This window comes from Hydra viridissima, unplaced genomic scaffold, assembly GCF_058129835.1.
Source record: "Hydra viridissima isolate aposymbiotic clone 2 unplaced genomic scaffold, HvirCarnegie_v1 scaffold_2, whole genome shotgun sequence".
In the NCBI taxonomy this organism is placed as follows: Eukaryota; Metazoa; Cnidaria; class Hydrozoa; order Anthoathecata; family Hydridae; genus Hydra; species Hydra viridissima.
Window position 1 is genome coordinate 7,766,457 of NW_028324301.1, and position 22,496 is coordinate 7,788,952.

At 27.9% G+C, this 22,496-nt stretch overlaps 1 protein-coding gene across 6 annotated transcripts; it reads left to right on the plus strand.

Moving 5' to 3' along the window:
- Nucleotides 1–1,221: 1,221 nt before the first annotated feature.
- On the plus strand, nucleotides 1,222–14,186 carry LOC145180892 (uncharacterized). 6 transcript variants are annotated; one of them, XM_090078578.1, is made up of 6 exons: nucleotides 1,222–1,327; nucleotides 4,367–4,410; nucleotides 12,370–12,400; nucleotides 12,833–12,976; nucleotides 13,369–13,611; nucleotides 13,715–14,186. In XM_090078578.1, the coding sequence occupies exons 2-6, from the start codon at nucleotides 4,408–4,410 to the stop codon at nucleotides 13,756–13,758; spliced, it is 465 nt and encodes a 154-aa protein (XP_089934704.1). In that variant the 5' UTR covers nucleotides 1,222–1,327; nucleotides 4,367–4,407; the 3' UTR covers nucleotides 13,759–14,186. The 6 variants fall into 6 exon arrangements, with proteins under 6 accessions (XP_089934704.1, XP_089934699.1, XP_089934701.1 ...); XM_090078573.1 differs by lacking the exon at nucleotides 1,222–1,327 and adding an exon at nucleotides 2,965–3,784; XM_090078575.1 differs by lacking the exon at nucleotides 1,222–1,327 and adding an exon at nucleotides 2,966–3,273.
- The last annotated feature ends 8,310 nt before the right edge of the window (nucleotides 14,187–22,496 follow it).

The following is a 22,496-nucleotide window of genomic DNA, read 5'->3' on the forward strand; positions in this document are numbered from 1 at the left end:
TATATATATATATATATATATATATATATATATATATATATATATATATATATATATAAAGGTATTTAAACATTTTATTTTAGGGGACGAAAAGAGCGTTTTCAAACCTATTGTTTTATTTAAGTGAACAGATTTCTTTCTGAGTTTATAAGCTGATGATACAGATAGCGTACATTCTGTTGTCAATTTTAGAAGTCGAAGATGGTTAAAAGCAAGTTAAGTTACACAGAAATTTTGTTTGAAAGAATTGACGTAATAACTGGATACTAAAATGATGAAAATAAGAAAATGATGGTTGCTCGCGGTGAGCTTACGAATGATATTTTTAGATTTTAAAACTGACACAAAAAAATTAAATTGCCAGATAAATAAGGAAAAAAAAAACGCGATTAAAAGTCAAAAAATTGAGGCAAAAAGAATATTATTTACTACAGATTGCTTAAAAAAATTGTTTTTCCCACTGTTTTTCTTGTCATTAAATATTATCCAATCGCCAATCTTTAATCATCACTCATCCATGCAATTAATGATTGTATTAAAAAATAAAAAAGTTCTTCAGACCATGCCATAATTGTTGATTAAACATACGAAACATTTTTAGACCACGTAATCCAAGACACTGCGTAATCTGTAATGAAAAAGTTTTAAAAAAAAAACGTTTTTTTTTAAAACTCGCCCCTGAATATAGTTACACTATTTAAACGCTGTATGTTTATCTAAAATTTAAAAATGATGTGTGAAATTATTATATAAAAACATTTACTCTCTCTATATATATATACATATACATATATATATATATATATATTAATATATATATATATATATATATATATATATATATATATATATTATTATTATTATTATTATTATTATTATTATTATTATTATTAATATTATTAGTCTTATTATTATATTACATATTTTAGTATGTTATATATTTTAGGGTGTTAAATATTTTAGTTCATTATAGAATTTAGTATATTACAGATTTTTAGTATATATTATAGTATATTATGCATTTTATACACGTATAATAAATTTTGAAATTGAAAAAAAAAGGAAAAAAAAGGGAATAGTTTGGTCTAATTTCATACTCATATTTTAATCATAAGATAACGACTGGATTACTTCAGTTGTTAGTGCATATGAATTCTTTGGTTTCTTTGATTATTATTTCCAATTTTTATAAATGGCAAACATCAGACAGTCAACAGCTTGGCAAAATCTTATTCAATCAATAGATATAATAATATTGAATAACAAATCATGAATATGGTGTACAAAAAGAACCGTTCGTAGAACCCAAAACTTGACAATACTCAGGGTAAGAGGTTTTTATATTGACAAAATATACTGTTTTACATTTTATGATAAAAAATTTAGTTACAGCATATCGTTGAGATCTTTTGAGCAATGAAAGAAAGTTTGAATAGAGATGGAAAAAAAAACATATTTGTTAAACTTTTAATAGTATTTTCCAAAAGATTTTATTGGTGTAATCATTTGTTTTTTGTTTTTAATTATTTTTATAAGAACTGTAGAGCAAAATAGAATTACTTGCTGATTACAATCTAGATCTTATTATAGATTCTTATATTGTATTGTTTTCATTGCAGTTTTAAGTTATAAACAGCATGGCTTTAAGTTTTTATCAGGCTGTCTTAAACTTTTAGTCTGTAAACTCTTAAAAACTGAAAGATGAACATGCATACTATATATTTCTCATGGTTTTAAGATTATCCTCGATAATATATCGATACGCCTAATTTTTTTGCTTTCGAACGACTTGTGTCCGAATTCATTAACGGTTTAATGCTTTTTTTCAAACAAACTAACGAAAAAAATATAAAACTGTTGAAAAGATAAAAACAGACGATGAAAGGATCAGAAAAGAATAGCTCTTATCACTAAGTGCTAAATAATATTAGTCTATTTATGCACTCAAAAAAAAAAAAAAAAGAACGAAGAGTTGTGGTATTTTGAAAACTCTGAAATATAAGCATCAAAGTGTGATAAATTTTTAAACAATAAAGTCAAAAGGTTCGAAGATTTATATATCATATAATAGCATTTTAGTGCGCAAAAAGTAAAAAAAAAAATAGAATTAAAAATTGCAGCAAATATTTTCTATAAAGGAAGGTTAAAAGTGGGTTTAAAATAACAAACTGCGTGAAAGCAACCATGCAAAACAATGTAAGATGTTTTAAATGTGCCAGATAAATTTGGAAAATTTAGTCTTCACTGCAATAATATTGCAGGTTGTCAATCACTCTATACATTACAAGGTACAATAAGACTTTAAGTACAACAAGATTACAAATATATTTTTTACAATCCAGCTCTCATATCTAATTTAATATTTTATCAACTATTAATATTTTTACTAATATCTAGTTTAATATTTAATTAACTAGTATGTACTTGCTTAAACTTGTTAAGTCTAATGGTTTTCCGTTTTCAGTAAACAAAATTGAAGTAACAAATAAAATTCAGTTAGCAATAACAAAACTAGTCTGTCCTGGCTCAATCAGGCGGACCATGCTCACATAGGCGTCTCTTGTTTATAATTAAAACCTTTGTCAGAGTTTACTGCCACTGAATGCCGACATTTAAAGTACTAATTAATACTTAAACTGGATCAAATATTCATAACAATTAAACAAGATCCCAGATGTGTTTATTATTTCAATAAAAACATAGCTCTGTTAAAATGGCGACTGTTTGCCAGCAGCGTTTTATATATTTATATTTTAAAATTGATTTGTGAATAAAATTTGTTTTTCCTTAATAAACAATTTTTGTTTAAAGGACGTTGTGTTACCATGGCTACAACTCTAACCATTCATCCCTTATATTAATCATTAAAATTGCATATATTGAAGAAGAATTCATAATTTATGCAAAATGAATGTTGAAGGAAAGTATATTGAGTTCAGTGGCAGGTGTTCCTCGTAACCATAATAGTTTTTATTTTATTTGAAGGAGAAGCGCTCTGAGAATAAAATCAAATCGCTTATACAAAAAAAAAACAAAAAAAAATTTGTATTAGTGTTACCTTTGATTTCGTTAAAACTACGGGCGTTTAGTAACAGACTGAAGTTAGCAGATGGTTAATTTGATCAGCAACAACGCGCAATATTAACGGAATGTTTCACTGAGTTACAAAAGCAGATTGTGACGTCATTTTTGTGTAAATGGAACAAAATTCAGTATATAAAAAGTAATCAAATAATTAGCCCTTTTACGAAAGTATAATGAAATTAAAAAGAGGTATGTATTGCGATTAGTGTCAGATTTAAATTTGCGAGCTTCAGGTTATTGTATTGTACATTAATGTTTATTTATATCTTTGCGATCGTTGGAAAGTTACATGAGGCCTACAATAAAAAACGAAAACGAGTCTTTTAATTTTAACACTGGAATTTTAAAAATGTGTCGCTAAGTGGGATTTCATAACACCTTTTAGTAAGTGCCCTAACAGCGAATAAATGAGAGCTTTTTATTGCAAGAAAATAAAAGGATTCTATTGCAAACTTTAGGCATTCAAATTTCTTTACCATTTAGCTGAATCTGAATGAGAAAATTTCTTGTAAGGTATAGAAGTTGTTTACGGTCACACAATATCACCTTAAAATTTAATCAAACCGTTTACCCCATAAGACGTTCAACGAACGTTATGTTTTATTGAACACATGTCGATTCATTAATTCCCAATGGATGATTGTGATTATGTCTTTATATAGTAAATCTTTGATGCAACACGGCAATTCTTTTTGCGAAGGTACTCTTCTTCCTTTAGCTTTTACCCATTTTAAAACAAAATTTCAAAAGCATTTTTTTGCATTTTGCATTAAAAAAAAAGAAAAAAAAAAAGAAACAAAAAACTGAGTTGATTCATTCCAGGTATTTGAAGCAAAAACGGTAATACAATAATTCTTAGAACAGATTAAAATCTAGTGCAACCGTTATCTTTGATATTGAAACAGAAACGTTTACCTATGGTGTTGCAAATTAAAAAGATAAAATATTTATTTGCCATATCAAAACAAAATATTTATAAACTGATTTAAAATGCTGTTTTATATATAATATAAAAAAAATTTATTCGACCATTTTTAACTCCAGTTTTTGGTTACTGGTTAAAAAATTTTAAAAAATTCCTTTTTTTTTTTTTTTTTTTTTAAGTTTTTTACAATATCATCAAAGAAATATATATTTAACTTTATATCCTGAAAATATAATTATAAAGATGATAAAGTATTTTAAGCACCTCGTATATTTTATATAGCAGTTTCTCTAAATGAATAAGGTATTTGATATATGATATTTTAGCTAAAACATTTTTGAAAAATTTTTTGTTTAGGAAAAAGTAAAATTGGAAATAGCGTGAACGAAGAGCAGGAAATGGTGAGTGACGTTCCCAAGGAAACTTTTTCAATTTGTTTGTTTATAAATAATGATAAGAGGTCTTTTTCTTTCATTAGTAAAAGGTCATTATTGACAATGCAAAACTGGCGCAGCCCATATTATCGGAATATTTAAACCTTGACGCACTATTAGCTTTTTTATATATTTTTTTATTTTCATATTTTGGTCGCCTTTTGTAAATCTAAAACTTACCGAAGCATTGTACTTTCTTTTTGAGTTGAACCAAAAACTTAAGAGACGTTTCACTCTCTATCTATTTTAACGTTTGTCATATTGCTCCCTTTATATTCATCTTCAGGATTTGTGTAAAATGATATTGCAATGGGCACTTTTTTTACTTATGGCTATCCTGGATACTTATGAGCAATTAAATTTTTTTTTTTTTAAACTTAAAAAAGGTTTGGATTGAATTAAAAAAAAGAGTTCTTGTATTTTAGAAAAAAAAGCATCTGATATAATTTTTCCGACTCTTATCTTATCTTATCTTATCTTATCTTATCTTAGGCAAATAGTTTTTACAATTGAATTGAATCGTTTGGACATGCATTCCTTAGCTGACGTTAGTTAAATACATTTAGGCAACTTGAATCTGACAACAGTAAACTCTTAATAGGGTTAAAAAACAATAGTAATTAATCGAACAATTACCAACGATGTCAAAAACTATTCAACAGATAACATTTAAAACAAAAACATTGAATTTAGTATTTACAAAGATCATTTTTACAAATAGCCGTCAGTCAAGAAATTATGATCGAGAGGCGGAGTAAAGCATTAGCAAAAGATTTCGCCAAGATACTTTGCGATATAGATGTTTTAAAGAGTTTGAATCAAAGATTTGAAAAAATAAAGAATTTCTTAACAAAACTAACTTTTAGTAAATTCTTATTTTCCCAATTTTTTAGTTTTTTTATCTAAATATTTTCTTGATTAACCAAATTAATGTTTATTCTCGATTAGTAACCGAGTTTCCTTAGTTATCGAAAGATTAACTTAAATAATTTAGTTCATCCAATTATTTCAGCAAATTATTTCAATCGATCAAGTAATAAAACAATTAGCTTTTTTGATAGTAGTACATTGAACTTTTTGTTTGTGTATTTACTGAAAAATCAACTAATCGATATTTACTCCGATGAAAAGAACAATATGAAGCATCCAACAAAAGAAGTAGTTCATGAAGCAAAAAGCGAATACAAAAAAGGAATACGATGGATATCTTGATAAAGAATGAGTTAAAATAGAATTAAATGAAAAATGTGACATTCCGCGATTACTCTTGTGCCAACTTAGCTGTTTATTTGAACCAATAACGAGCATTATTTCAACAACTACCGCTCTTAAAGTATCATCTTTTGTGTTATTCCTAAACTTCAATTCTCTCTCACTCTCTCACTCCGTCTTCCCCCCCCCCCCTCTCTCTCTCTCTCTCACTCACTCACACACTCTCTCTCACTCACTCACTCACTCACTCTCTCTCTCTCTCTCTCTCTCTCTCTCTATATATATATATATATATATATATATATATATATATATATGAAAAGATTTTAGGTTGTTACTTGTTCTAAACACTAACTTAACTTTAAATTTAACAAAATAATATATTATAATAAATATGAAACATAAATTGTATAATTATCTATTACAGTTTTAAACATACTTGTGTTCAAATATCTCTTAAAAACAATATCTTAAAAAGTAAGATAATCCTTATTATGTTTGGAAGATACAAGATTTTGTAAAAAAAACAACAAAAAAAAAAAAAAAAAAAAAACAAAAACAATGGTTTAATGGAGCGAATTATTGCCTTACAATGCGATTGGTTGAATTTTCAATTTATACACAAGTAACTGACATGCAATATATGTGTTGACTGTGGTACAATAAACTAACATCACTTAAAGTTTCAAGATGTCAATTTGAACTTCATCTTTTGTTTCGATATGGTAAGGTCACTTTTTTAAAAAATTTTAACTTAGTAAATACCTCTGTGATCACTAAATAAAATCATCGTGTGTGTGATAAGTACCTCGTATTGTCTAAAAAAAGAGTTTTTGTCTCAAGTTTCACGTAGGAAGATAAATTTCAAGAACCATGCGCTAATATTTTAAATACTTAAAATATTTTGTTTATTAAAGCGTCTTTTATTTTATGTTTTTCGCACTTTTTCTTCAGAACTTTTTATTTTGAATCCTGTTAACAAATTAATGGTATAACAAAAATTATTTTTCATCTCATATTTCATGGTTATAGAATTCTTTGCATGTCAAAATTAGTTTTTATTTAAAAAAAAGGTTAAAAAAGTGAATTCCATAGCTATCGAAAATAAATCGTTCTATTAGTTTAAAAAATTAACTATTGACGCAATGACATTTGTAAAAAAACGGTAAAAGAGAGGAAACCACCCTCGGTCATCAGTTTTAATCGTTACCCTAGTTTACAATAGTTCACTTTATTAATCTTTTGATTTCATTTATCATAAACTGCAAATACAATTTATTGAGTGTGTTAAACAAATAAACTTAATTTTTTAAGTTGTTAAATATTTTCAATTTAGTTGAAAAATTTTAAGTTTCACTGTTTGTAAGCATACTATGAACAATTCCAACACTCCAGTCTTTATTAACTTCCTTGAGGATACGCAATCTCCTGGGCAACGTGGCTCAGGATCTCTAGGACGGACAAAACACATGTGCTTTCTAGAGGATTGGTGTCATCATAGAGACCAAAAATAAATTTAATTTGATAAATTGAATTTCATTCAAGTTTTTAAAAGTTATGGATATTAAATATTAAATTCAATGCTCAAAGTACAGCAACATTTAACTGCAGTCTGGTCCCCCCCTTTCCCCCAAAAAAGAAGGCTAAAATAAAAAATGCACTTTTAACAATAAAGATTATTATATATTTATTATATACGACAGTTTTTATTATTTACTATAGTTTCAACCCACAGTCAAAACATGTAATAAATTATAAATTGAAAACTTTGTTTATTAACAATAAGACACTTTCAAGCATTTATTTATAGGGTAGCTTGCATTTTTCAAATAAATTTAACTGCCATGATCATAACACGAACGTGTTTATACTTAAATGCCTGTACTGTATGTATTCATGGTTTTATGGTTATCTTTGGGGCGCCTAAACCTAATTTTGAGAAATGTTATTAAGGGAATATTTCCCTTCTTAAGTAAATTCTAATTTCAAACGACCATGACTATGGATCCGCCTTTGCATATGTAACGTTTGTATAGAGTAAATATAGTCTAACTTCATCTGAAAATTATCACTAACATATTTTAACAAAAAAAAAACTTTTAAATAATGAATTTTAAAGGCGTCTACGATGAAATTATCTAATTCTTCATAAAAATGTTTAAGTTGCAGGAGAGGAGAAAAATTGTCCAAAAACTTGACCAACAATGATAAGTTGACCAACAATGATAAGTTGAGACAACAAACAACTGGTAGCGCTTTCTTTTTTTTTTTATTCTTTTATATATATATATATATATATATATATATATATATATATATATATATATATATATATATATATATATATATATATATATATATATATATATATATATATATATATATATATATGTCTCTCCCTGCGAATGAAAACTAAACGAGGACCGTTCTATTTTCGGAAAAACTTAAATATTACCGGTGGGTTCACGGTTTGTTGATTTCCCGGTTAGGTACCTCGTTGTCATACGTACATATACTTAACAATAAATATTGTTTGTATGTCATGAAGTTATTTCACAATTATTCAAACGTAATAGAAGCCCTCGATGACGTACGAAACAATTACTTTAATTACGTAAAATTGCCAAACAAGTTGATGCTGGTTTTTTTTATTTAAGTGATTAATTTTTGACTTAAACAGTTTCCAAACTTTTCTCAATAAATATTTTTTTTCTTTAAAGAAAAAGCGTATTTAAGAATTTAACGAAAAGAAAAAACTGAAGGAATAATTTATGAATAGAGGTTCTCTTTATTACGCGTTATCCAACCCGCAAAAATTTAACCATTCATCGGAGTTTTTTTTAACAAAGAAATTGTTTTGTGAAGCGTGATTTGCTAAACGACTTGAATAAATTGGCGAGTTAAGGAAGTTTTCTTTTAACTGCAAAAAAATGAAGACAAATGGAGCTGTACTGAATATTTTCACCATTTTTGTTGAAAAACAATCAAGAATGTTAATGGTAGGTTATCTTTGAAAATATTTTCTTTCTAAATGAATAAAGGATTGATGTTTTGCACAGTCGACATATTTCTTTGCAAATTTCAAAAACATTTACCTTTCCTAAAACAAAACAGAGGTATGCAACTTCTTATATCTTAATCAAACCGAAAACCAACCCATAAAAAATAAAAATAAAAATAAAAAAATAAGCTCTAAATTCTCATGAAACGAAATCTTTGAAATATTTATTCTTATATATAAATTTACTCTTTAAAATGTAATTTAAGCGCTCCAATTTTTCTGACTGCCGAAATGTTTGATTGACCGCAAAAACCTGCACAATTTGCAAAACGAGGATGTTTATTTTATGTTTTAAGTAGTAATTCTTAGCCAAGTTCTAATTATCATAAAGGTAGATTTTGTCTATGCAAAACAATTTCCTACTTGTATATCTTAATGCAGCACAAAAACTTGTTATTTTCTGCCAAAAGCTATCATTAAAATATTTAATAAAAAAAAAAAAGAAAACACCGCAAAAGAAGATCCCCCTACATGCTAAATCAAAACCCCCTCTTTAGTTGTAAACATTTTTAGATTCATTCAAGCGACATTTAAGCTAAATGAAAATTCTACTTTTCACTGAAAAAAAAGAATTTTTCTCACGAAGATCACATCCTCATGGAAATCATCTCCTCATGGAGATGATTTTATTTTCAATTTGCTCGAGGAGGAAGACTAAAATAATTAAAAACCAAATTCGTCATCGTTTTCAAACATTTTGTTTCTAACATCTGCTTCTAAATTTTTATTGTTTCAGATAATGCGATAACAATTTTTTTTTTTTTTAACATTTTAGTGATTTACTTATTTTAGCCTTTCAAACTTTTTTTACATTTGCTTTGAAAATTTCACGTTTACCTAAAGATAAGAAATGTTATTTTTGATTAATCGTTTTCTTTTAAAAATTCATCTGCGTTTTTCGAAATACATAGTGTATCTAAATATTTAGTGTAAGTAACTCTATTCTTTGTTTCTTTTATTTTTTATTTTTTTTTTTTCTTCTTCAATAATTACTTCTGTTCCAACACATTTGCACGTTTACAGAGACGGACAAAGTTTCATTAATACAGGCGTCGATTTCTTAAACTCAAGCTGTCATAGATAAATACAATGTTCACTCTATTCCTTTAAAGTAACAAACAAATTTAATGTTTTTTAAGACGCTTTCTTTGAACTTTAGGGTATTTTAAATTTTCCTTAAGCAATTTTTTAGACTTTAAAAAAAGAAGCTAGTTGATCTTGCAACTAAATATTCCAGTTTAAAACCCAAGGAAAGAATTACTAATGTAAATAAAAGAATTACTAAAACTAGTAATTATTTGAAACCGCTATTCTTAAGCTAAATAAAAAAATTCTGCCGTGTTGTAGCTTTTGTCATGTATTAGTTTCTGCTGTGTTTGATAGGTATGTTTTTAAAACTATGTTTAACGCTAGTCAGAAACTGCAATAAATTAAAATTTTTTAAAATAAGCTTAAAAAAAAGTAAATACTTGTCATTCAGATTTAATTTGTAGTTTTAAAGTACTGTTCTATGTGTTTTTTACTTCGGATAATACCATAAATTATTTTGCTCAATTATCGCTCGTACGTTAGAAACAGGATGCTGTTAAACTGGAAAGAATTATAAATTTTAAAGTAGGGAAGCTTTTTTTTTTAATTAAATTTTTTTGAACTTCGAAAGACTTTTTTTAGCACCAAATTTTTTCTGCGTGAAAAGGGGGTTAAAAGGAATGCAATAAATAACAGAGATGCGTGTTTGTTTTTAAAAGCAAGAAATTCAAGACAGAGGCGTTATTTTATTGGCGTCGTTTCTCGTTTTAACAAATGTCTTAAATCCGATTGGTTAATTTTAAAATCGTTTAAACTCAAAATCCATGAGAAATAATTCCCTAGCAAATATTTATACAAATTTCCGACTACGAGATTCCACTTATTACGAGATATGCACGCTTCAATAGTTATCAATTTCGATACTGTTTGGCCCAGCTATAATCTTCTGCGCTGGGATTATATTAGTATCTGTTGGCTCTCCATTGGAGCGCATTGACCATAAGAGAAATTTTGTAATTTAACCAAACATATGGATTGTTTTATTAAATAATTTTAAAAGCTCTAGACGGTACGTTATAAACGTGTCTTACAATCAACAATTCGTTGATAATTAAAAAAAATAATAGTAATAAAAAAACTTTGGGTCAATACTTGGTTTATGTGAATTTTTTTGATTTCACTTTCTTAGATTTTTTTTTCTTTCTTTTTTTTTGTTTTTGTTTTCTAATCGTTAATAAAGTCCAAATACACAGAAGTATCTGCGATGGAGTACGATTTATTAATTTGATTTGATCTGTTTAATGCGTTGCTTTTTAGTAAACATGACAGCAGGCTTATCATTACATTATTCTAAACAGGTTACAATAAAAAGTTTTAAGAAAAAGTGATTTTTATAAATATTTATGATCATTCTTTTTCCTTGGTCGGAAATTTATATACTTGTTGGTTCTAACTTGGAAATCTCAAAATAAATGTTTATCTAGCGAAGACTTTGCAAAATGTCTGAGAGTGGTTTGGTGAGTAAAGATTCTCTAAAAATATACTTCAACAGGTCGGTAATAAGATTTCCATCATTTGGATCCTAAATTCAAGTTTTCGGTGACTAAGATTTAAACGAAATTTTTAACTAAAACTTTGACTAAAAACAATTCTTAAGTGTGACAAACATAAATTCTCTTATTACATTTTTATTGGTTCGTTGCCTTTATTATTTACTTTTAACTTGATTGGCATTTGTTTTTTTTTGAACAATTTTTTTCAAACAGTCATTTAATATATATATATATATATATATATATATATATATATATATATATATATATATATATATATATATATATATATATATATATATATATATATATATATAATGAATGCTACTTGATTTTCCGTGAAGCCATCGTATTTAATCTGTTAAATTGGGCTATCGTTTTGTTTTACACTGAAGTTCTTATTTTCCCCTTAACTTAGTTAATCTTACCTCTGGAAAGGCGCTCAGCCATTTTTACATTTTAAAGTTGGTAATCAGAACTTCGTAAAAAGACTTCGTAAAGCGCACGTTTACATAATAAAATGATTGTAAGCTGCTTTAAGATATACCGATAAGTTATGTTATGTAATGTAATACTATAGTCAAGAATTTAAACATAGGATAATGATTTCTTGCTCAAAAATCGTTAACCAAAAATATATTTTTTATTCGAGTCTTTGGCACACATGATTTTTTTCTAAGTTCCCTTTGTTTCAGTTTATTGTAGAACCAAAGTCCTTACATAGATCTTACAAATGACGTAATATGTTTGTTTACCGTTAAGATTTGGTATATGATAGTGGATTATTTAACGCAATCACAAAATTCTTGAAATAAAAATGTTAATCAAAAAAATGCAAAAAGTAAAAGCATTATAATAGAAGAATGAGAGGGTGAATGCAAGTAATATATTTTAAAATTTATATTTTATACCAGACAAATGGGATGTATGGTGTGTTGAATATCAAAGTAATATTACTTTAATAAATGTAGCAATCTTATATAAGATATATTTTGATTATGTTCATCGAATTGACTATCGAAGAAGAAAAAATCAACCAGAACAAAATTGATTTTTCGTTGTTTCTTTCAGGCCCAACCTTATACGCCTGAAAGCATGACGGGTAAGTTCGATGTTTTTTTGTGGATTAAATATTTTTAAAAAATGTCAATGAAGAAAATGCTTGTATCGGTATTTTGTATGTAATTTTTGATCTCATTAACAAGGATCAATATCCAGCTCACTTTGCTGTTAATTTTCGCATAATGATCACTGAATGATCGTTTAAATGTTAATTGATCAGCGCTTCATGCTATTAGATGATCGGTCACATATCATTTTATTATCTGATCGATCATATTTCGTATAATTAAGTAGTCAATCAGTGGAGTTTCGTTTTCTTAACAGGTTAATAGAGTTTCATACTGGTTGGTTGCGTTTCGGCATTTTTATTATAAAGAAGATTATAGCGTTTGTTAACTGGTTGGTTAATCTGACTAGTTCAATTAGGATCAGAATAGTTTAATTTGATTTTCAAAAAAAATTTTTTTTTAAGCATTGAAAGAAGCTTTTCATATTTTTGACAAAAATGATGATGGATACATTTCTAAAGAAGAATTATCTCAAGTTATGTACAACTTCGGACATGTCATGTCAAACGAAGAGCTGGATCAAATGTTTGGAGTTGTAGATAAAGATGGTAAGATACATATAGATGAAGTTAAAAAGTAATTTACGGGGCTTTCTACTTGTGTTTTTCGATCAAAAGTAGTCTTTGTATCTAACTTGTCAGATGTAATATTTTGAAATCTTTCTACTTGTCAGATGTAATATTTTGAAATCTTTCTACTTGACAGATGTAGTATTTTGAAATCTTTCTACTTGACAGATGTAGTATTTTGAAATCTTTCTACTTGACAGATGTAATATTCTGAAATCTTTCTACTTAACAGATGTAATATTTTGAAATCTCTCTTTAAATAGCTGGTTTTTAACTTTTTTTTTTTTTAAAAAAAAAAAACAAACAAAAAAACAAATAAATAAATAAAAAGTTTAATGTTACTTTATCCTTGATCACTTAACAATTCGTAGGAAATGGTTTGATTGACTTCAAAGAATTCCTGAACCTGATGAACTCCGCTAACAAAGAGCAAAACGCAGAAGAAGAAATGAAAAACTTGTTTGCTTTGATTGATGCAAATCAAGATGGATTTCTTTCAGAAAAAGAAATCAGAGACATGATGAAGGGTTTGGGGGAAAAAGTGAAAAAAAAGCATATTAGAAAAATGATAAAAGAGGCTGATTTAAATAAAGATGGAAAAATCAGCTTCAATGGTATGTGCTATTTAATGTGCTATTATTTAAAAAATCTTTTTTAAATTTATTTTTTATTAAGTTAAGCAATATGAAACATCTTCATACCTTTTTTTCTCCGCAGAATTCAAACGAATGGTATCAAATGGTAACTTTCTTGTCAAATGAATTTTTAAAGAATTTTTTTTTTTGGAAAACTGGGCACCAGAGAACACTACTACATATCTTATCTTTTGCGCTAGATCACTAAGGGTTATTATGAGATAAACTTTCTTGTCAAAGTTGGCAAAATGAAAAAGTAAATAGAACCAACGATCGATATGATTCACAGAAGTCGTCACGAGTGCAAATTCGTAAACACTGTATAGATGAAGTTTGTAGAATACTCTAGTACGATGTTTATTTTTTACTGCGAAGTCCTCTGTTTTTTTGTATGAAATAACGTCTTATTTCACGCACGCTGCTTGCAGACAGCTATGTATTTTTAAGTAAATTTTTAAAGTATGCGATAAATCTTATTTTCACTAAACATCATGTTTTTTGTGAAAAACGAACGAAAAATAGTTATTGAAATAGAGATTTAAATATTCTTCAAATCCTTTGTTTTTTGTTAATTAGCAATAATCGACAGAATCATATACGACATACTTGTCCTCAAATGCAGTTTTTATAGAGATCATTAAGCTGCGTATATGAGGATCTTTTTTACAATATTTTTATACTAGGTAATTAAATAAAAACTATTAATACAATTGACATGAACTTTAAAGCGTCGTGTAGCAAATTTACTACCACTTGTAAAATGCACGCGTGTGCTCTTCTTCATTGAAGATTTTATGATTTTGCTGAAGATTAAAAACTTTAAATATAGCTGCTAAAATCGTCTTTGCTATTGAATATCATTTATTTCGTTTTTTTTTTTACGAATATCGTATCACCTTTGCTTCCAAATATCATGCTATATCGTCTTAAATCACATAAGCTAAAAAAAATATTGTTTTTACTAAAGTTTGTTGGTAGTCAGTATATAAGTTTTTCAGATATTCAGTAATAACGTTGATTTTCTTGCCACCTGGAGGATGCAAACAGATCAATTTAACAACTTCGAACTCCTAAAACTTTTCATTTTAAATATTTGTTTTTAACTTTTATCTTGCGACTTGGTAAGTTAAATGTGACCTTGTAAAACAGTTGGTGAGTTAATTTTAACAAAAAGTAGCGTGTAATTTTTTTTACTGTTCTATAAATCGAAGAAAAAAAAAAGCAATTAGGCAAAGTGTTACAATTTTTTGGTTGCCTTGTTCCTTTTCAGCAGCTATACTTACCTTAGTGCAAGATTCCTTGAAAGACACTAATGAAAAGCTTGTTTTGAACTAAACTAAAGAAGGCTTTTTAAAGGTTTCTCAGGAGAGTGTTCAAAAACAAAAAATCTTTTTATATTACATAACTTCGTTTGATACCTCAAAACATCACCCTCTAAGTTTTTTAAAAATAAATCTTAAGCTGGTTTTTTTGCAAGTAATCTTTCATGTTTGAAAATATATAAGCTGCAAAGGAATGTTACTTTATCATTTTAGTTAAAATTGACTTTGATTATTATTGATTAAAAAAAAAAAACTAAAATAAGATTTTTTTTTAGCCCTCTGTTTTTTTTAAAATGAGAAATAAAAACTTATTAGGAATGATAATAAAATCAGTTGTATCAATAAAATTAACAAAACGTATTGAAAATTGTAACCTATTGTCATAGTCATCACATAAAAACAGATAAATTTGCTAAAATAATAGCTTCATGCTGCCCAAATTATTTCATTCAGAAATTGTGCTGGTTATCTGAATTTTTCACTGAGAGTTTAGGATAGACCACTCGATTTAAGTGAGACAGATTTTTTATTTAAAATCCCTTTTCTGTCCACTAGAAAAAATGGTCTAGTAAAAATCATAAAAAGATAAGGCTAGTTTTTCATGAACAAAGTATTTTTCAAATTTCTATCTCACTCAAATCACGTTTTTTTTGAAGTTTCAAACACGTATTTATTGAGGTTTTAAATACGTGTCTTATAAGGTTTCAAGCACGTATTAAATAAGGTTTCAGTATGGAATTTAAATCTTAAACAAACACGTGTACGAGACGGTCCCAGCGTAAACCAAAGATACGTAGATTTTATGAAAGTTTTGTTAAATTCTGTCACGTGTTTATACTTAAGTTTCAATCACGCAAACTTTTAAAATCACTTTAATTTATTAGAATAACTTGTATGTTTATTTTATAAGATAATCATCTTCAACGTACAAGTTATTTCAATAAATTATTATAACAAAGAAAATAAATTATCATAATAAAGGAACATTAATATTCCTTTCATTATTTACTACATTATATTTTTAACATTATTCTACTTTTCTTTATTTTCTCAAAACCATAAAATTAACGTTGCTCTATATTCCTTCAAAAATTTTACTTCAACACACACACACACACGCACACACAAATATATACATATATACATAAAGATATTATGTATATAAATCAAAGAAACGGCAAATAAAAGAAATCGCATAAATTGTTCAGTCTCTTTTGGCAGCAAGTGCTCTTTTCATTCCTTGCTTTAACCTTTCACTCAAATAAGTTTTTCAGGAACCTTCCATGTCACTAAAGGCTTTAAAATTGTCAACAAAATTAAAGGTAAGTCGTATGTTAATGACAAATGGTCAGTATATTGTTTGTTTGGCACATGGTTACCATACATAAGGTTAATTTTTGATTGCATTTCTTTCATCATGGTAGAATCTAAAATTGCATAACATAGCGCTTTTGCATCCTTACAAACAGTTCCAATTGCATCAAACTTTCTTTTTAACTCTTCTTTTATTACATTGTCCTAAAAGCAGTTTTCAAATTTTACTAACCTGTTTATTGAGATAACCTGTTCAAACGTCACTTCATGTGTAAATCTTTAATGATGTCAGTTCCATTTAACTGAAGAAGAGGACTATCAAATAGTTTGTGATTTGGATAACATCCTTTACAAAATTCTATATCAGTTCTCAGTTTTCCACCAGTTTTTAAATAAATTATTCTATGATTTTCTGATGTTGCCTCTATTGTACATCTTTTATAACCAAACTTTGCAGTGTGTCCCACTAAAAATTTAATAAATGCTCGTGCAGGTGCATCACAAATAAATGAGCGAACATGAAATGGCAATTCAATGTCACTAATAGAAATTCCATGCATATAATTAGCTTCATTAACAAAGTCACTTAGAAATTGATCAAGATGAGACGGTTTATAATTACCACTGTACAAAACAACCAAAAATGGCTGGTCAATAAACCAACCACTATATAAAATGATTTATGTACAGGTAAGCTGTCAATTTTTATGTCCACTTCAATAAACCTAATTTCTTTGGCGCTTCTTTGAAAAATTGATAAAATTTCGTAATCCTAAGTGAACATATTTACCATTACTTTTATCAACAACATCTACATTAAGAGGCATACATAATAAAGTGCGAGAATCTTTTGGAATGTCTTCTTGATGAAAATGACCACTAATTCGGTCAAGCTTAACAACTTAACAAAATACTCTCTATGGAGGTTGTATTTTACTGCTGCTCAAACTATATCTATGGCATTTTAAGGAAACTACATCAATTTCCACTCTATAACTTTAGTCATCCTTCAATTATGCAACGGTAAAACCATCCATAAAACAGAATATTCTATAAAATATATCACAATTATAATTGGTGTTTCAGTAAATAGTGCAAGCTTATTTTTCGGATTGAAAACCTATTCTTGAAACGTGTTATTCATTCTGTTTCAGCGGGTTTTAAACACGCAACAGAAACCACGCGTAACATGTCATAGTGTTGTGCCGGCTGGGTTCCATGTCAAACCAAAATTTTACAAAAAAAAACATTATTTCCTCCTTGCACTAAGGGGTCTTCTATTCGTGTTTTTGTGGTGATTTGTTACAGGGGAGGGGTACTAAACTTTGTAACGCAACCAGTTTTTAGATTTACAAGTATAAGTTGTCTTATATATTGCATAAAGCTATGGAAAATGAATAAACAATACAATCATACAGTTGTGCAAGAAAGTTTTAAGCGCACTCGTTAATTTTTAATATTCGGAAGAGATAAATTCACATTTAATAAAAAACTACAAAAGATTTTACATAACTTTCTTTTGAAATATTTCTAACTAATATTATTTTCTATTACTAATCATGTTAAGCTTTAATTTAAAAGAAAATTTTATCAAAGAGTGATTACCGGAACAGGAAATATTTTGAGTTTTATAAATTCATATAAAAAATAACGCTAAAGAAAGTGACAAAATATTTAAAGCGCATGTATATTTGTTTTTTTTTAAAAGAATTTTTTCGAAATGAACTTCCGGTCTTGAATAATCTCTATACCTGTATTTTTTATCATCACTTGACTCAATATAAATTCTTGAAAAAGCCTGAAAAATTACATAATAACAACATTGGTCAAATATTGAGCTTATTTCTTAATATTGTGCTAAAATGGAAAGAAAAAGCGTCAGTGAAGCCATCAAATGCTAAATTATTGGTTTGAGCAATGAAGGCAGTAAGAGTAAACGAGAAAAAGAAAAATTTTTACGAGTGGAGTGTTGTGTAAAAAATACAATTAAAAATTATAACATGATAGAAGAGGTCAAAATTCACCAAGGTCTGGTAGAAATTAAAGTAAGCAAAGAGACTTAAGGTAACCAGAGATCAGAAAAATGGTGCATTTTGCTATTAACTTTACGAATAATTCTTCTCCCAATACAATAAATGTCTGCCAGCATATGTAGAAATATGCTTGTTTTTAACACATGCATGCATACATACATACATACATACATACATACATACATACATACATACATACATACATACATACATACATACATACATACATACATACATACATACATACATACATACATACATACATACATACATGCATACATTACATTACATTTTCTTTTACTGGACCTCTTAATACCACAACGGATATCCAAGAATTAAAAGATAAGGCAAAAGAAAAGGATAACATGGAAAACGAAAAATTTGTTAGAAAAACAAAAAGAAAGTCGAAGACTGTTGAAGAAAAATGTTGCAGTAAGGAGATTAAAGGAAGCAATAATAAAATGGATTTTGAATCTGATACAGCATTTTTGCATTGTGATGAACTTTATTCGCGGTCTTGCTCTAAAGAACCATTTGGATTTGTTGTCAAAAATGCAGATCTTGGTGTCATTGTTTACGTGCAGGCATAAATAGAAGTAGAAAAAAATTTATATGTGAACTATGCTTATAGAACAAATATTTATTTTTAATTTTGTTTTTTTGATAAGTTGTGTTTCCATTAATAAAAAACAAAAAAAATTCTTGTTTGTCTAATTTCTTTAAAGTGTGCCATCATAGGAGCAGTTAGTTGCCTATGATGGCATACTTGTATTTTTTTTTTATGGTATAAATTTATAAAAAAGCAAAATATTAAAAATTCTGAGGTTCATTATTATTCTGCATGCTAGGGGGAATACACCCATGTCAAAAATTATATTTTTAAGTTTTCAGGTGACTCAGAGAAACGTTAAAGTTAAGTATACCATCATAGGCACCTTTTCCCTATACAAAAAATATATTACTAAAAAAAAATTCTTTTTCCATGTGTTTTTTAAATTTACAAGTTATTTTTAAAAAGATTTCAAAATAAACAGAAGCACACAAAACTTTCCTCATAAATAATTTGGAAAACCAAGATAATCGTCAACAGCATTTAGCTTTTGCATAGTTAGAAAATATACTTTCAGCGTGAGAGCTATTAAGAAGTTTGATACCACGCCAACATATCCCTTTTTTTAGACTTTTAAAATTGTTTGTCTAAATATTGTAATGAACGTGTTTATACTTTTTTTATATATAGATTAACGACCGATAAACCAATATAAAAAAAGTTTTCAAAGAACTTACTATGAAAACACCATATAACGTTTGTGGAAACCCCTCGAACTTTCAAGATATTTTCTTATCAACACTGCTTTTCGATTTGGGTGAAGAGATGGTTACACAAAAGCAACAATGGATCATTGAGATACAGTATGTGCCAAAATTGTCACCATGTTTGAACAAAGAAATATTTTATATTTTTTTTAACAGAAAAGCTGTGAAGAAAAATAAAATTTTACTTTTATTAATTAAATTTAAGACTTAGCTAACTGAAAATATTGCTTTTTATTAAATTTAGAGGATATTGAATTTTTTAAAAAATTTTTATGTGAAGAGCTAATGGTGACAACTTTGTCACGAATGAAAGCAATTAACATATTTGCCCACAGATAATTAGGCATACGACATAAATTAATAGTCTTGTGACTAAAATAATTGAGTTATCAACTTTTTACAGATTTTTAACGATTAAATATCATTTAAAGTTTGATTTTGTTTACAAAACATAAAAAAAGTATTGTTATTATCATCATGAGGAAAATAAATCTTGAACTAGAAAAAAATATTGTGGAAAAGCTTAAATCCAGACAATCTTATCGTGAAATCGCTGCTGAGTTCAGAAAGTCTCATAATCTTATATATAAAATCAAGTTGTGCAATAATTTAGCCTAAAAGTGGTCGAAAGAAAATTTTTACACCAAGAGACCAAAGAACAATCGCTCGTTTAATTGCTTCAGGAGAGTCTAAAACTGCAAAGGATGTTACTAATTTAATGAATAACAGCTATAGGACTCATGCTTTAGTGCGGACAGTCAATAGAGAGCTCAAAAGAATTGGTTTTCGATGCAGAAGAATGATCAAGAAGCCATTGTTAGTTTCTCGTCACCGCCAAGCTCGTTTAAAATATGCTAAACTTCACACATGACTTTTGATGACTTTCATGACTAGATTTGTACAGATGAAAGTAAAACTAATTTGTTTGGATCAGATAGTATAAGATATACTTGGAGAAAGCCTAATTCACCATTAAGTGCTCGAGATTTTACACCAACCGTTAAATATGGCGGAGAAAAACTCTTGTTTTGGGGATGTTTCTGTGCTCGTGGAGTCGGTGAATTAGTGAAAATTAATGGAATAATGAACGCTGATGACTGTATCGACATCCTTAAGGTCGGATATTTCAAGTCCCTTCGAAAATGGGGCAGAACTGTACGTTACACGATGTTCATGCAAGACAACGACCCCAAGCATAAGGCTGATAAGACCATTAAATTCCTTTACAAGAAGAAATTGAAAGTCGTTGACTGACCAGCACAAAGCCCTGATCTTAACCCACTCGAAAATTTATGAGCAATAGTTAAACAATGGGTCTACAACTTTCCTACTCCACCTAAGAATAAGGATGAACTTTGGGCTCGTGTACAAGAGGTTTGGTACTTTCCTACTCTACCTAAGAATAAGGATGAACTTTGGGCTCGTGTACAAGAGGTTTGGTACTCAATTACACCCGAGGAATGCCACAAATTGGTTGCTAGTGTTCCTGAAAGAATTCAGGCTGTAATTAAATCTAAGGGAGGATATACTCGATATTAGTTTACTACAATATGTTATTTGCTTTCATTTGCGACAAAATTGTCACCATTAGCTCTTCACATAAAAGTTTAAAAAAAAATTCAATATCCTCTAAATTTAATAAAAAGCAATATTTTCAGTTAGCTAAGTCTTAAATTTAATTAAGAAAACTAAAATTTCATTTTTCTTCACAGCTTTTCTATCAAAAAAAAAATATAAAATATTTCTTTGTTCAAAAATGGGGACAATTTTGGCACATACTATCAAGAAAAGATTGGATATTTTATAAAATGTTAAGCTTACAGGTAAATTAATAATTAAATAGCATAGCTATTTCAGGGAGAGGACGTGTAGCATAACGCCATAGTGAACTTATTCTGAGCCTTGACCAAATAAAGCTGAAGCAGGACCAATATATCTTTCTTTTAGATTCGGAAAAGTACTAATTATAACTGCCTTATAGCAGAAGTACAAATATATTATATCAGAAGTACAAAGATATTATATAAGTACTTTTTATCAATAGATAAAGAGTTAATTACTTCTTCAAGATCTATAAAATCTAGATTAAGATTGAGAATTTCTTTGACAAGATGAAAACATTCCGCTTTATTTATTAATTTCTCAATATTACCAATCAATTTGTAAGAGCTTACCTCGATGAAAATCTGCCAAATAGTTGAATCAGGCCGAGACGTTATATTACTAATTCTTTAGCTCAATCCAATTTTCTCTTCAGGCATTCCTCAAATTAGAAAATCTGTCATGTTCATGGATTCAACTAAGAAACAGTCCATGACGAATAACATCTCTCAGAGTAAGGACTGCCTCTAAAAATTTACTAGCTGGACCAATAAAAAAACTCACAACCGTAATTAGAAAACCTAGAAAATGTACTTCGGTTGCAAAATATGAGAACAGGACTAAAGTTCGGCGCCACACGTTATAATTCTTGAGAATTTTTTAGACTTTTCATTTGAGACTTTTAGTTATTGTCATTTTTTAAAGATGCCATCAGTAAATAGGCAGAGGTTTTAGATTGAAGTGATGTTCGTAGGTTTCTATGCCGTAACTATCAGAAAGATTTTATTTCAATCTTTGACCAGGAGGTTGGTGTTGCTGTTTGTCACAATATCCGTGGTTTAATATCCAACATCAAAATAAATTACAATATAGATAGTTGTTCAATGACTCTATTGCTGCATAATGGTAGTTAACTGCCATTAGTTTCAATTGCTTATGCAATTAAGATAAAAAAACACATTCAGTTAGGATTAATAATAATAAAAAAAATAATCTGAAAGCATACGGGCAAGAATATAGTTGTCGTATCTGAGTTTCTTTTAGTCAAATTGCGGAG

Excerpts from the sequence above, each read along its gene's own strand:
- LOC145180892 (XM_090078573.1), top strand. The coding sequence starts at position 3,721 with ATGATTGTGATTATGTCTTTATATAGTAAATCTTTGATGCAACACGGC. Across the intron at positions 3,785-4,366 it reads CGGCAATTCTTTTTGCGAAG|GAAAAAGTAAAATTGGAAAT; the intron begins GTACTCTTCTTC and ends TTTTTTGTTTAG. Across the intron at positions 13,612-13,714 it reads TGGAAAAATCAGCTTCAATG|AATTCAAACGAATGGTATCA; the intron begins GTATGTGCTATT and ends TTTTCTCCGCAG.